Here is a 15,165-nt window from a genome sequence, read left to right on the forward strand (position 1 = left end):
AAAAATCCACTGTGTATATATTTACACACACACACACACACACACACACACACATACACACACTAAACTACAATGATTGGTATAAATTTAGATTTCCATTATAGAGTAGAAAACTGTTAATTCTAGCCAATTGAATAAATTTTGGTGTCTCAAAGATGTCCACAAATTGATATGCCAAAGATGATATCTCTGGGAATATCTCCAGTGTAAACAGTAACATCAGGGAAAGATTTCAGTAGTTTGTTTTGTTGAAGACTCCTTTCTGGTATGTTCTCTGGAAGTGATTAGCCAGTCTTCTATCGATTTTCAGCCTTGGCTAAATACATAGGGTTTTGGGAATTGTGCTTTTATTTTCCTTTCCTAATTTCACATTATTTTATGTTAGCATTTCAAATTTTGAGTAGTCCACTCTAATTAAAACTATTGGGAAATCTTTGAAGTTTTAAAAATATGGATATCTAGGGAATATGTGTGTATGTACATCTGGTATGTATGGATGCTGTAACCTGCTATTTATGTGAATCATTTCTTTGAAACTGTATTCCAGCAAGTTTTCTTCTTGAAAGAGAATGGTTTAATGTTTCCAAAAAATTTTAAAGTGTGTATGTGTGTGTGTGTGTGTGTGTGTGTGTGTGTGAGAGAGAGAGAGAGAGAGAGAGAGAGAGAGAGAGAGAGAGAGAGAGAGAGAGACTTGGAAATCAGGAGACCTGTCTTCAATAAACACTCTTTTAATATGTGGCTATTTGAATTTAAACTTATTGAAACTAAATCACATTTTAAATTGGGGTCTTATTTACAGTATGTACATTTCAGGTGCTCAATAGCCATATCCAGGAATATTGTTAGGAAGTGCCGTGTATGTTACCCATAAAGAGTCAGCACTTTTAAACTGATCTAATACTCTAGTTATCCAAGTTTCCGTGTGTGTGTGTGTGTGTGTGTGTGTGTGTGTGTAGAATTTTGCCAGTTGTGTCAACAATATGCACGTATTTTTGTGAAGCACCACCCTAGGCCTGTTACCAGAAGTTGTTGTGTTTGCCAGATTTCTATCACTGTGTTCAAACATAGCAGAGAAGGTCAACTGAAAAGGCGGAGTTTCATTTGGGTTCATGATCTGAGACATTTCATTCCATAGTGGCCTGGAGCCATAACCTTGGTGACTGTGTTAAGACAGAATGTCATATTCAGGAAATCATAGTGAACTGAAGTTGCTTCCTTCCTGAAGCCATGAAACAAAAAGTGGTAGAGAGGAGATGTCAGGGTTCTGATAACTGTTTCAAGGTGATACCCAGTGATCTTACAGCCTTCCACTTAAGGGTTTCATTGCTTTCGGTAGCAATCACACGTTTGTGACCAATCCTTTAGTACATGGCCACTGGGAGACATATTGGATCCAACTGTGACAATTACTGAACTAGAAATTTTGGGATTGAGCACCAAAAAATCTCTCTTGTCTCTGTCTCTCCTTTCTCTGTATGTCATGTGTGTTAGTTCTTGGAGTATTTTGTACAATATATCTAACCATTTCCTCCCTTTCTCCAACTCCTTCCAGATTTACCCCTGCTTCCCTCCACACCCAATTTTGCGTCCTTTTTAAAAAGTCAAAAAAAATCAAAGAAAAGAAATAATTAAAAAACAAACAAACAAACAAACAAACAAACAAAAACAGAGAGTGCCAGGCAGTGGTGGAGCATGCCTTTAATCCCAGCACTTGGGAGGCAGAGGCAGGCGGATTTCTGAGTTCAAGGTCAGCCTGGTCTACCGAGTGAGTTCCAGGACAGCCAAGGCTATACAGAGAAACCCTGTCTCGAAAAACAAAAAAAAACCAAACAAACAAAGCAAAACAAAACAAAAACAAAACAAAACAAACAGAGAAAAAGGAAAAAAAGCCATTAAGTTTGATTGTGACATCATGCATAAGACCTGCTTAAGCTGAAGCCAGACAAAGTTTCAGCATGGAGATGGGAGGAGGTCACAAAGTCTCACCTTTAGTTAAAGAGCTATTAACAATGACAAAGGAGGATTTCTGAGTTCAAGGCCATCTGGTCTACAGAGTGAGTTCCAGGACAGCCAGGGCTACACAGAGAAACCCTGTCTCAAAAAACAAAACCAAAACAACAACAACAAAAAAAACCCCAAAATCATTTTCTCCTGTCTGTAAATGTCTACTGTGCAAAAATGTCCCTGCAAGGAGAAGGTTTGTAAAGACAGCATAACATTGCTGATGACCACACAAGGAAAGATTTTACTGGCTTTTGTTTGTTTGTTGTTTTTATTTTTCACAATGGCTGCTATTGTAATGCACTTGCATCAGGAGCCTGAAGGAAACTTTCTCATTGTCTTTTGCAGCCTGACTTTGAAGAGTTTGTATTTTCTATGACAAATGGCCTAAGCTGCGTGATCATTATATCTCAAGGAGACGACTCAGAGGTTATTGAGGAAGAAACTCTCCCTCAGATTGATACAGAAGAAGAACCTGACAATTTAGAAGAGCCTCACGTTAGGTTTGCACCTGTGCTGGTAAAGAAGAAACGGGACAGGTAGCTAAGACAAGCCCTTTATCACGTACAATCACTAGGTGATGGCATATGATGCCCAGATGTCTCAAAACCTAGTGTTTTTCTATAGGTACACATTTTGTTTTGGTCAACCTTGAATATTATATATTCAAAAATGGGGGATTTCCTTGAATATTTATGACAAGAAAATTAGAAAGGGCATAACTTCCTTGCTTACTTTTCTAAGCCTGGCACCCAATCTGGTCTCATTCTCTCAGGTTTAGGGTTTATATCCAAACCATGCATGGCCTCAGCCATCCCTGTCCACTCTCCTACACCAACCATTTCCTTTTGTCTCCTAAGCTCCCTGTTTTACTTAAGACATTTACTGGTATAAAATTGCTGGTGACAAAATGAATATACATTTTAGTAATCCATATTTTAAGTATTTCAAAATGAACAAGCAGTCTTCAGAATGTTGGCTTTATGTGTTACCGTTTGTGACTTTTACTCTGCTAAAGACTAAGAGCCAGAGTTTGATACAAAAGTCTTCCAGGACACATCTGAAGGAGTTTGGTGAGGACGAAGTTATTTTGATATTTGAGCCTGGAGGCCCTGTGGCTAGGTCTGCTGCTGCTCTGTGTTCCAGTGCTATTGCATTGTCTGTCTGGCGTGCTCAAGATATTTCCCCTTTCCATACAAACTGTGGGATTTTTTTTCTTGTGGTTTCTGGTTATTGCATATTTCCTAGGTAGCAGATCACTTGAGACTTTGTTTTGCCATTGTATTGCTGGGCCCAGAACCCAGAGCCTTCTTCATGCTACTCAAACATTCTACTCCTGTGCAAGGTTATGATGTCATTCAGTTTCAAGTTTTAAAGCAGGATAGAGCAAAACAAAAGGGAATTCAGTGGATGCCAAAGGATGGGGGGAGCAGTGGGATTTACATTCAGATTGGTAATGTGTGAGCAGAACAATGTGGTGTATTATGTTATTAAATTCTAAGTCATTCAATAACATAAAAATTTCAAACATAGCTCTTACACCTCATTTCATAATAATCTTAGATTATACTTTGGGTTTTGGCAGTTTGCAGGAGTATCTGGACCGACAGCATCTCTCTGATTTCTGTGATGTCGAGGACGATGTGGTGAAGGTTTCTAAGTTCATTGATGTGTTATTCCCTAATTTTAAAACCATGAAAAGCATGAATGTACAAAGGACGCTAGCATTGCTGCATCCAGAAGTCTGTGAGGAAGAGAAAGGTAGGAAGTGAGTCACAAAATAAGAACTGGGAGGGTAGGATCTGAATATTGATTCATCACTTTCTAATAATATAAGGAATCTTTAGCTGAAGAATTTACAAAGCATGGTCTAACCTGTGATTTTGCTGGAGTCTGTCTCAGCACTGTCAATCAATGCCTTAAAAGACACAAGGAGACAGGGCAACTATCTCATATCTGCAGTCCCTTGGCACAGAGCTCTGGGAAAGCCAGATCACTAGTGTGACTTGAATAAGATAGGGTACTGGGTCTATTTAATATAAAAATCAGAAGATAAAAAAAGCATGCATAGCATGCCTGGCACTCAGAGTATAATTTTTATTTGGTTATTTGTTTTCCAGTACTGGGAACAGTGCCCAGGCTCTCACTTGTAGGTAAGCACACTGACACTGAAAAACAGCTCCAAGTCCCATCCCTACGTGCTGGTCATTTAAAACCACATCCCATCATCACAGCAGAGAAAATTCTCCAGAGTGAGAATGGAGGTTCTCCACAGTTTCACTCATTCATTCATCCATTTATTCATCTGAACACACCATTGCACTCATATGGGAGTTTTGATACAGTATTAGGTATATAATTATAGAACACTGTACTACTGTAACGCTAGCTCTATGTGTACTGGGATTAGGGAATTTTCTTTTGTGGGGTATAGGGTGGGTAGTTCATCACATGCCGGAATGCCAAATGCTTATCATTACTTTTGGTCTTTAATGCCAAGAGGATCCCTCCCAAGCTGAATTGTAACAACCACCAGTGTCTCTAGACATTGCTGGTCAAATTCCCTGAACAGGACTGAGAATTGTTGACAGTGCATGTCACCTGCCTTGGGTGATATACTTCCCATCTGTGTGCCTTGATTTCTTTTGGTTTTTCTCCTTAGACAAGCTGATATGTCTGTGTGATTCTGAGCTGATGTTGTACAGTAGTGACACACCATATCTTAAAGCAAAAGGTTCAGTTTCTGTAACATTAGGTGCAAGCTTAACTGTTGATGTGCTTTTTCAGGTTAAGGAAATTTGCATGTATTATGTGGCTTAAAGCAAATTGTCCTTGTTGTTAATGCTTATATCTTTATTTTATTTTGCACTGCTGGGGATTAAGTCTATCTTATTATAAATGAGTGTTGTCACTTTGTAAACAACTTATTCTTTCTCTACGGCAATTACATATTTTACTGCATTTGATAATATGGTGGATTACTTTAATTTTTGAAGAGTGTTTGTACTTTCTTTTATAATCATTTGGTTTGAGTGTCAAAATAATGCAGGACTCATAAAACAAGAAAAAATAGTCTTTCCTCCCATGTTTTAAGGAAGAGGTTGTATCACTTGACATGCTTCGTAAATACTTTCTGAGATTTGTTAGGGAAATCACCTGGGCCTTAGAGGTTCTACTGCCTTTATTTGTTTGTTTGTTTGTTTGTTTTGTTTATTATTTGTTTGTTTTGTACTTTTGGATCTTTGATAATGAATATGTCATTTTTTAAAAAATTAATAGACTTTATGCTTTGAAACAATTTTATTAAATGAGTGACCGAGCTTCTAGCTCTCATGTGCAGAGCTGGGTCCTGCTCTGTTTTCTCGTAACCATCTTGTGTTATTGTGATATATTCTGGTTAATATTGTAATATTATTGCTATACCTGAATGAAAGTTCATAGCTTTTTATCAAGGTTCACTCTCAGTTTTGAACATTCCAAAACATTCCAAGTGTTGAGACAATCGTACGACATGGTTTATCCGATTGCAGAGGTCAGCACTGACCCTCAGGCCTGCAAGTACCCATGCTTCTCTTTCTTGCACATGCTCTGCCATATCTGAGCTCTCTGCTATCCTTTTAGTTTGTATTTCCAGAAGAATGCCGTTGAAATTACACAGCATGTGGCCCTTTCAGTCTGACTTCTTCCATGTATCAATACCCATTAGGATTCCTCTTGTCTTTGAAGTTCCATAGCTCATGGCTTTTTATTACTTAATAATAATATTCAGTTGCAAAAGTGCGATGAAGTTCATCAGATGATTTATTAAAGACCCCTTTGCCCAGTTTCAGTTTCTTTCATTTTCATGAATGAACTGCCATAGACATTACAGAGGTTCTTGTATTGATACAAGCTTTCAATTTAATCAGGTAAATAGCTGGGAACCTGATTCCTGGATCATGTATAAAGTTGTATTTACCTGTGCAAGAAACATCCAGAGTGCACTTCAATGTAGGGTTACTATTTTCTATTTTACAGTCACCAAGTAAGAACTCTTCTTAGTGTGCATCACTTGTCAGTCCTTGCATTGTCCACTTTCATCTGACTAGTGGATACACAATGATACCTTACCGATGCCCTTATTTGGGGTTCACCATGATGTGTATGTGGCTAAGCATTTTTGACACACATACTAATGATGCCTATATCTTCCTGTATGGTGTGTCTCTAGATCTTTTGATGTTAGCTACAGGAGCAGATACCAAATGTGTCTGACCCAATGACATGCTGAATATTTCAAATAATAAAACACATGCTCTATTTTAATCATTTTATAAGATCTTTAGTGCCTTAGTGCCGAGACCTGCACAGCATCCAGGTCACCAAGGAAGGCAGCAAGATTGGGATCTGCGCTGATAGCAGCAGATGCCCCTTTCTCCCCATGGCTGAGAATGGTGGGCAATTGACAGGGTCAGCAGAGCTGACAGAACAAAACTTAATTATCTGGGCCTGGCAAAAATGCCTGGCAAGAAACTCTGAAGTTTTTTTAACCCTTAAGAGGCTGACAAGAAAAAAAGGAAGAGAGAAAATTCTGTACATACATACTTGGCCAGGCCCAACCATCAATTTCACAAGTGCACATGCATACTTGTATACATACACACATATCTACATACTTTATTATGTGCATATATATGTATATATGTATTATTGTAATACATATTCATTTGGTGGATGGAGCAGAACCCCAACAACACTTTATTTTTTTCTCTCTGACCTTTTTATACCTTCTTAGATAAAAGTCCTCTATAAAACTACCCTACTGATAAAATGTTACACAAAAAGGGAGTTACAGAAGATGTTCATAGTAAGTTAAAAACAGTGTCTCAATCTATAAGGTCATTATAAGTTCAAAGAAACAATTTCACATGGCCTGGCTCCCTTTATCATAGTGCACAACTGTGGCTTCATTCTTGGACCTGACTTGATCACAGATTTGTCCTAAGCCTGTTTCTCTTCTTAATGCAATATATGAACGCTCATTGTATTCTTTGTTATGCAGCCTTTACTCACTATTCTCTGAAGAGGGAGCACATTGTATTCTTGATTCTAACTTTATTACTTTTTCTGGAAAAGCAACTAAAACCATCTCCTTAAACTCTCTAAAATTATTTGAATCAAATCAGGAATTTTATAAAGTTATAAATTCATCTAAGCAGCATTAATTCATGAAAGTTCATCTTCCTGTTGATCTGCAGGAAATTTGCTCAGTTGGATAGGCTATCACACAGTAAGTAATCACACCAGGCATTGAGGGTCTCTGGTGTCCACTCACACCAAGCCACATAACTGAGGAGCGCGGCAGTGACAAACATGAGAAAGCACAGCAGTAGAAAGAGGCAATTCAGGACTAAGTTTCTGGATCCATTCCTCAGCAGAGTGCACCCAATGCAGCCAGACTAGAGGTCTGGGCTGTCTCCAGGGAGCTCACTTGTCCGCTGCAGCTCTTTATGAAAGAAGTCTGCCACTCCAGCGTGTATCCCAAGCTTTTGTTCTCTTCTTATTAAACTTTCTGATTGTTTTGTATATTTTGAAGATGTGGCTTATGAATATTTTCCCTCAGATTTTGTTCAAAGATTTTGACAGTAATATATTTCATAGAAAAATATTTTAATATAGTTCAACTTAAATGTCATATTACCACCATTTACATTATTATAAAATGATTAGAGATGAAACTGATGAATGCATATAATTTATAATTGGTTTTTATTCTTAGCTTCTTATGCCTCTTTTTCTGTCTTTTTTTTTCTTTAAATGAGCTTTTAAACAAAGACTTTTCTTTCTTCCCTTAGCATATTGTGAGAAACTAAAATTTCTCACAGAGTGTGTATGTTAACAGGGTCTTTAAGAAAATTGTTCATGTTAAGTAAGATCATAAAGGCCAGTCTACATGGGAATTACGGTCATGACTCTACAGAAAATACTGTTCTGATATGATGAGACATGATCAGCTGCTCCTCTCCATTCCACTACCATAAGTCTGATCATAGGACGTGTGACCCACAAGTCCATAGGAAATGTCCACAAATCCTTAGGGAGCCAGAAAGGGAGACCTCAGAAGAAGTCAAATGTTCTGGCATCTGTATCTTGCACTTCTTTATGAGCTTCTAAACTTATAAGAAAACACATTCTTGCTGTTAAATCCACCCAATCACTGGTGTTTTCTCACAGAAACACAAGCTGATCAATGTACATTTCAAATATTCTTTGACAATCACATTCTAGTGACTACCTTAAAGTCTGAAGTTTCTAATACTGTGATAATTTTTTAACTTAAATTTATTTGTAATTTATGTGTCTGAGAATTTTGCTTCCATGTCTATGCACAACCTGTATGCCTGGTGCCAGTGAAGGACACTACAGGGCATCAGACCTTCTGGTGAACATGTGGGTGCTGGGACCTGAACACTGGTTCTCTGTAAAAGCAGCAAGTGCTCTTACCTGCTAAGCCATTCTCAAGACTTGAAATAGTAAGTATAATTTTAAGGGGTAGTTCAGATACCAGGCAATTCCCAGTGTGTACAGTCTGCCACTTCCATCAGCAAATTCATGTCTCCAGCATAAGTGCACTATACTAAATACTGACATGGAATCAAGAACCTGAAAAGTCAAAGAAGGATCTTCTGCATCCTGTTATTACACCATCGCTTTACTCTCTCATGCCCTCTCCTTCACAATGTAGACATACTTAAATTTCTAAGACACTGTTTTCCTTCATCCTGAAAGAATTCTTCAAACATTCTCGCCAAGTCTGATCTACTGAGGAGACATGCCCTCTGTGTGTTGTAGAGAATGTTTTTTTTTATTTGTTCTTTACTTTTGATGCCTTTTGAATTCCATCAGATTTAGGATTCTAGGTAGATGTATGATTTTAAGAACTTTAGTCTTTCCTTTCTTGCTGGCATAGTGTCTGAGGGAACAATGGCGTAGGTCTTATCCTATTCTGTAGGTAAGTTATTTTGGATCTTTCCTTGAGATTTTCTTGTTATTTTTTTCCTACAATTTGAAGACAGAATGCACAGGTGTAAATATTTTGAAATTTATCATATTCTGTTTTCTCCAGTTTGCAATAATTAATTAAGCAAATTTTAGCTAATAGCTATAATATAATATAATATAATATAATATAATATAATTCTCTCCCCAGGATACCGAGTTCTTTCTTTTTTTCTGATACTACCATTATGGGTTTGTTTCACTGCAGAGGCCTATTCTTTTCTTCTTTGTATTTCCCCACCTCATTTCTCAATTTCTTTGATTTTCTTTACTCTTAGTAAAAGCCAGACAAAATGTATCACTAGTGGGAACTGAGGCAATCAGGCTTTTAGTTGTGTTTTTGTTGATGTGTTCAGAATCTGGGTTGTGTTTAATACTTGTTCATGAAACAGGTGCTTGAGCTTTTCTTTACTTTAATTAGCTAGATTTAGTTTAGTTAAGTTTCTCTAAGAACTCTTTACATGGAGTTTATATCTGTACTTTTCAACTGGAAGCCATTGCATGCAGGGGGCTTCTACTGATGTTCTTCTGGAAGAAGAGTCACTTGGTTATCTTCTAATAAAAGCTAGCGTTCTATTGGACCTGAGTCCCTGAACAGAACAACTTGAAGTCTTTCTTAGACATAACCTGTCACTTATGTAGGAAAGGGGGAGAGAGTGGGCTATACTTATTTGACCACCCTTTCCCTAGATGGGGTAAGTCTATGATAAATTGGTTTCCTGTAAAAACCTGTTTTGGAGAATTTTCAGAGTGTATTTCAAAATGATTGATTTTTTTCCTTTGGGAATAATTTGATGTCTTCAGTTTTCCTGTACCACCTGCTGTCTAGTCTTTCTGTGGCCATCTCAGATATCAGTAGGATGTTTCAGTGAACACTGTGTACAAATATATTGAGAGATACAGCCTTATAAATAACATTTATACCACTGGTAATAAGTTGTTAAACATTATTCTATTTTAGCTGGGTGTGGTAGTTAACTCAAGAAATCCCAGTATTTTGGAACCCAAGGCAGGAAGGTTACCATGAGTTCAAGGCTAGCATGGACTACGGAGACTGCTCAGACTTTGATGCCCTGCCCACCAATACAATGGTTCTACTCTATAATTAGTATTTTCTAATCTCTTATGTGTGTGCATGTAGGAAATGATATAAAGGTCTCAAGTATTCACTACTACTGAAAGACTTCTCCTAATTGTTCTGTTTCCCTTTGTCCCTGATAGAGCAATTACAGACAGAATAAGTGCTCATATCCAAATCTAACTTGGTGCATCAGTGGCTTTTCCTAGCATTAAATATAGAATAGGTAACTCATGCATAGCTATACCAAGAAAGGGTATCCTCCTAGAATTTGTTGACTACTTATAATAGAACCTTTTAGGAGAGTTATCTCATGTATTCTGCGAACGTCATGGACCTCCTGAGTTTTATTAGACTTCTCTGCTCCCCAAGGGGATATTAGTGGTCTAGTCTTATGAAGGTCTTGTATTGGCGACCACTGTGCTCTATTCAGAGGTAGCAATGGCCATGTCATGTATGGATGAGAGTGGCACAGCTGGGGATCTTGAGAAGAGTCCACTAAGGCTGACAGAGTAAGGGAACAAGCACAGTAACATAAACAATAACAATCCTTTCTTCTTATCTCCTCTATTTCCTCGGAGACATCACAGCTCCTTCTCTACATTTCCCACCGAAGCTTGTCAATCATTTCTATTATCATTTGGTCCCTTCACCAGTGATTAGCACAGAGTATACAGTCTTAAAAGCAAATAGAGTCTGAACATCTGTCTTTTAATTGCTGCACTTATGACATTTAGATTAAATGTCATTATCAATTTAGAATTGTCTCTTTCCTCTTTCCTCCTTTCTTTTAGAATCTGCATGATTTTCAAGTGCCTCATTTTAATTTAACTGCATATTTTAAATATGTTTGCATAATTTATTGTGGGGCTTTTGTGAGATCCAGCTTGAGGTTTAATTAAGATGTATATTTATATATTTATATAATTTAAATATTTATATAGTTATATATTATATATAATATTTATATAGTTTAAAGTTTATATATTTATATATATATTTATATAGTTTATATTATAGTTAAATATATATTTATATAGTTTAAAGTTTATATATTTATAAAAAATATATAAACTTTATATTATAAAGTTTATATATTTATATAGTTTAAAGTTTATATATTATAGTTTATAGTTTATATATTTAATATTTATGTAGTTTAAAGCTATTCACTTTTTACTGGGGAAGTCTCTCAGGTAGCTTCTCACTTAACCTGACTTCTTCCCATTCCATTTCTCCACTTGGTTCTCACTGCCTCCTTCCAGCTCCACCCCATCTCCCTTCTGCTTCCTCCCTCCATCTGCATCTCTCTGGGTTTCCCTGCTTGTCCACCTGACGAGAAGTTCTGCCCAAACTTCCTGCCCCAACTTTGGCTGTTAGATTTTTATTGTGAAAAGAGGCAACTTCCCCCAGGCAGCTTTCTTTTAAAGGCAGGTGAGGAAGATCCTGCTAACTGGGTGGTGCCAGATCCAAATAGCAATTGAAAAGAAAAGGAACTCATTTCATAGCCAAGAAATACAATATTTGGGGGGTCACACCAACATCTCCCCCTTTTAGTTCAAGAAATGGCTTTATCTCTAACAATAGAAAATTATATACAATTAGGAGAGAACTATCAAGGTAAGAATTATATTTATAGCGTTTAGTCTTTCTGTACTTGGCAACTTTGGAGAAAATATTTCAGTATCTACCTGGAGTATTTCCGTCCTTTTATATAATCTTAAATCATTCTCTTATCACCACTTAAACTTTCCCATCCTCTAATCTTAACAACTTGCATTGCCAACCTAAAAACACTTTCTTAAACCCTAAAACTTTTTTAGATCCTTACAATTGAAGTTTTTATGTCTTTTAACCTTTATAAACTTAACATCTTTTTTTTTTAAGTTTTTCTCTTTTAAATCTGGTAGCAAGAAAAACTGTAAAACTATAACTCTCTGGCCATCAACTCTATCAGACACTTGAGAAGGATAAATTTTATCTGAATAAACAGTAAGTGCAGAGTTATCAGCTTCCAAATTTAAAAAAAAAGTGATAGTGACTTGCTGGCTACCTGGACAGTCATCCAAGTTGCCTTTATGTCAGAGGGGCATCCTCCTTCAGCTGCCAGGCTCAGAAGATCTGACAGACGTTTGTGTGAAGTGGGAACTTTGACAGGACTGCCCTACCTTGTCTAGGCAAACTGGGACAATCAACTTCCCGGTTTCCTATGTGCGCACAGTTTGGACAGCTTGCTGTCAGCATTCAAGGTAAAGGATGGTTTGTAGCCCAATGGGCAGCTTTGCCACATTTGAAGTAAGCTCCAGGTGGAGGGTCTCCTGCCAGTCATCGTCTTTGGAAGAGATTGGGAGTGCTGCCAGGAGTTGATGTCTCTCTGTCAGGAAAACCTTTCATTATTACAACATCATAAATGCCATATTCTGCAGATCTCTGAAGCGCTTGAGGACCATCTATCTAAAGCATACCTAATTAAACACACTTGTCTGATATTGCTTAACTTTTAAAACATATATAGGAAGCTAAATGAAGCTTATTCCAACAAACAACTATATTAGAACCTAGCATGACCGCAAGTGTAGTTCTGAACACAATAAAGGATGTGATTGTTTATAGTTGACTGATCACTAACTTGTATTTCTTAATGATATAACAGTTTGCAATTGTAACATTTATAAGACAAGGACTGTATAATAAATTTCTAAATGAGTTGCACATGTACATATATCTTAAACAAGAGCTGAATCATATATACAGTATTTCATAGCAAATATAATCTTAAATTTCTATCATTATACAAAAATCCATACATATCTAAAATGTTTGAGACTTACTGTATTCTAAGTCTTAAGAAAACCATAAAACTCCAGCTTTCCTTTCCCTTTCACCCCCTTTCTCTCTGCTCCCACCCTTAACACTAGATAGGTGAGCATGACCACTAACAACTTGCAACTAACTGCCCCCACCCACCAAATGACAAGAAACATCCATAATCCACAGAGTGACCAATAACCAGCCACCCCACCTCTAGGGAATGAAGGTGTATGTTCTTTAGAATGCGTTCTACTGTCTGAGGGTGATGACATCTCTGGGCATCCTAAGAAAATTGGGATGCTGGCTACATCCTGGGAGAGCTGGTGTTTGATTTGATGTCCAGGAGGTACAGGCCTAGCTGAGGCACTCTGAGAGGCTAAGACACCTTAATGTAGCCACTGTGAGGCTATCATGGATACAGTTTTTGAGGAAACAGCAGCTGAGACAACCTGTGAGTCTGGATCACCAGGGCTAGCTGCTTTGTCTTCATTTCTATCTGGTTCTTTGTTCTGAAAGCACACAGACTGTTAAAGGTAGGCACATTTCTGCATTAACAGATGTATGGGATGTACAGTGTGTACAAATCACCTGAAGATGATTCTTTGCTTTATATTTGAGCACGTGAAAGACATCTGTCAATCTTTATAAGTCTGTTTGGACTACATAACTGAACTGTAATAATGTGTTATAAATCTCCATCTATGTTATATGAGAGGATGGCATAGTAATAATAATAAGCCATGAGGACCAGATGGCAAAAACAATGCGTGGGCTGCTGCAGAGACATCCATGTTTCAGCCTGTCTCCCAAGCTGTTCTTACGTAGTGGGATCCTCATTTGTGTTACCTGTTCTGTTGTTTTCCTGGGTGTCTTCTTCCTTACTTTCCATGTCAGCAGCCAACATTTTCAGGAGTTCTCTTCTGGTCAAATATAATCTTTCAAGAAATCTACAGTTTTCTGTTTCCTGTAAAAATATAACCATATCCTCTCCCCACAATGCAACACATTTCCTGACTACTCTTATGAAGTTAACACAGCCTTAAAGTATATAGGATGATTTAATTCAGCAGTCCTTTCTAAAATCCAGTGTTTTTCAGCAGTTGTACTACCTGTCTCATTGACATTTAAAAAATTTTAAAGTTAATATAGCATTATGTAATCTGTCTCTGGAAGATCTCATATCCCCCTTCTGTTTTTTAAGCATTTCCTTTAAAGTGCAGTGAGCTCCTTGTACAGTTGTTTGACCTGACAAATCATAAGATACGCCTGTAATGTGCTTTATGTTATAATGTTTAAATGTCATTGCACTTTACTGGATTCATATGCCAGATGACATTAGCAGTTTTAATCTGCAAAGGCATTACTAAGATAGATATCACTTTGAATAAACATGTAATTACAGAATCAGCTTTTTCAGAGCTCGAAGCAAGAAGGTCATTGGAATCCTGAAGAGGTATCAATTGTGTAATGTACATACTTTATTTTTACAACTCTTCAAAATTAAACACATTCACAATGACAAATATAGGAGAACTCTGTGGGGTGGTGTACTCTTCTATATAGTAAGCTACTAGCTGCTCTTGAACCAGCTATTCTAAGGCCTGTAATGTTTCCTCATTAAAAAAATATATCCAAAGAGTCTTGTTATGTAACCATTTTAGTGGTAGAGTAGTTGGTATCTATCAGTAGTGGCCCTCCTTATAAATTTGGAAAGCCAACTCCTGCCATGGACAGCCTGATGGTCTGTAACTAATTTTTACAATATGTTTCAATACTTTTATCAGGAATATCTATTTTACAACTTGTCACTGAAGTTGGAGGAATGCTAATTTGTGTTTCCCACTGCTGCAATAAATCTCTTCCCCATAAGTTCATGGCTATATCTATCACATATGGCCTTCATGGTCCTATACATTTAATCAATTTTAGACTTTATTTTACCTGAGACAATGTCTCAATCCCTAGGAACTGTGTATTTACCTTTTGAAGTTTCTAAATTGGATTCCAAGAATATTGTAAAATTATTGTTATAGCTGTTTCAGTATCTACTAGGCCTTCAATCTCAATTCCATCTAATTGTAATTTCAACTTTGATCTCTTATCTTTTATTGTAGTTTACCAAAGTACCTGTTTCCTGGTATCTTTAGCATTTCCTGTTCTATCCATCAGAGTAGTTAAGCTTAGAGCAGCACTGTCTGTTACATCAGGCATTATCTTTTCTAGTTGTTCTCTAGAAC

At 37.1% G+C, this 15,165-nt stretch overlaps 1 protein-coding gene across 1 annotated transcript in view; it reads left to right on the top strand.

Moving 5' to 3' along the window:
- The window catches only part of Nme8 (NME/NM23 family member 8), a 55,019-nt gene that overhangs the window by 15,337 nt on the left and 24,517 nt on the right, over positions 1-15,165 (top strand). The window contains exons 10-11 of the mRNA XM_034510923.2: positions 2,350-2,540; positions 3,587-3,762. Of these exons, the coding sequence (XP_034366814.1) occupies positions 2,350-2,540; positions 3,587-3,762 (367 nt within the window). The remainder of the gene's footprint in view (positions 1-2,349; positions 2,541-3,586; positions 3,763-15,165) is intronic.

The sequence above is a fragment of the Arvicanthis niloticus genome, chromosome 8 (genome assembly GCF_011762505.2).
Source record: "Arvicanthis niloticus isolate mArvNil1 chromosome 8, mArvNil1.pat.X, whole genome shotgun sequence".
Lineage (NCBI taxonomy): Eukaryota > Metazoa > Chordata > Mammalia > Rodentia > Muridae > Arvicanthis > Arvicanthis niloticus.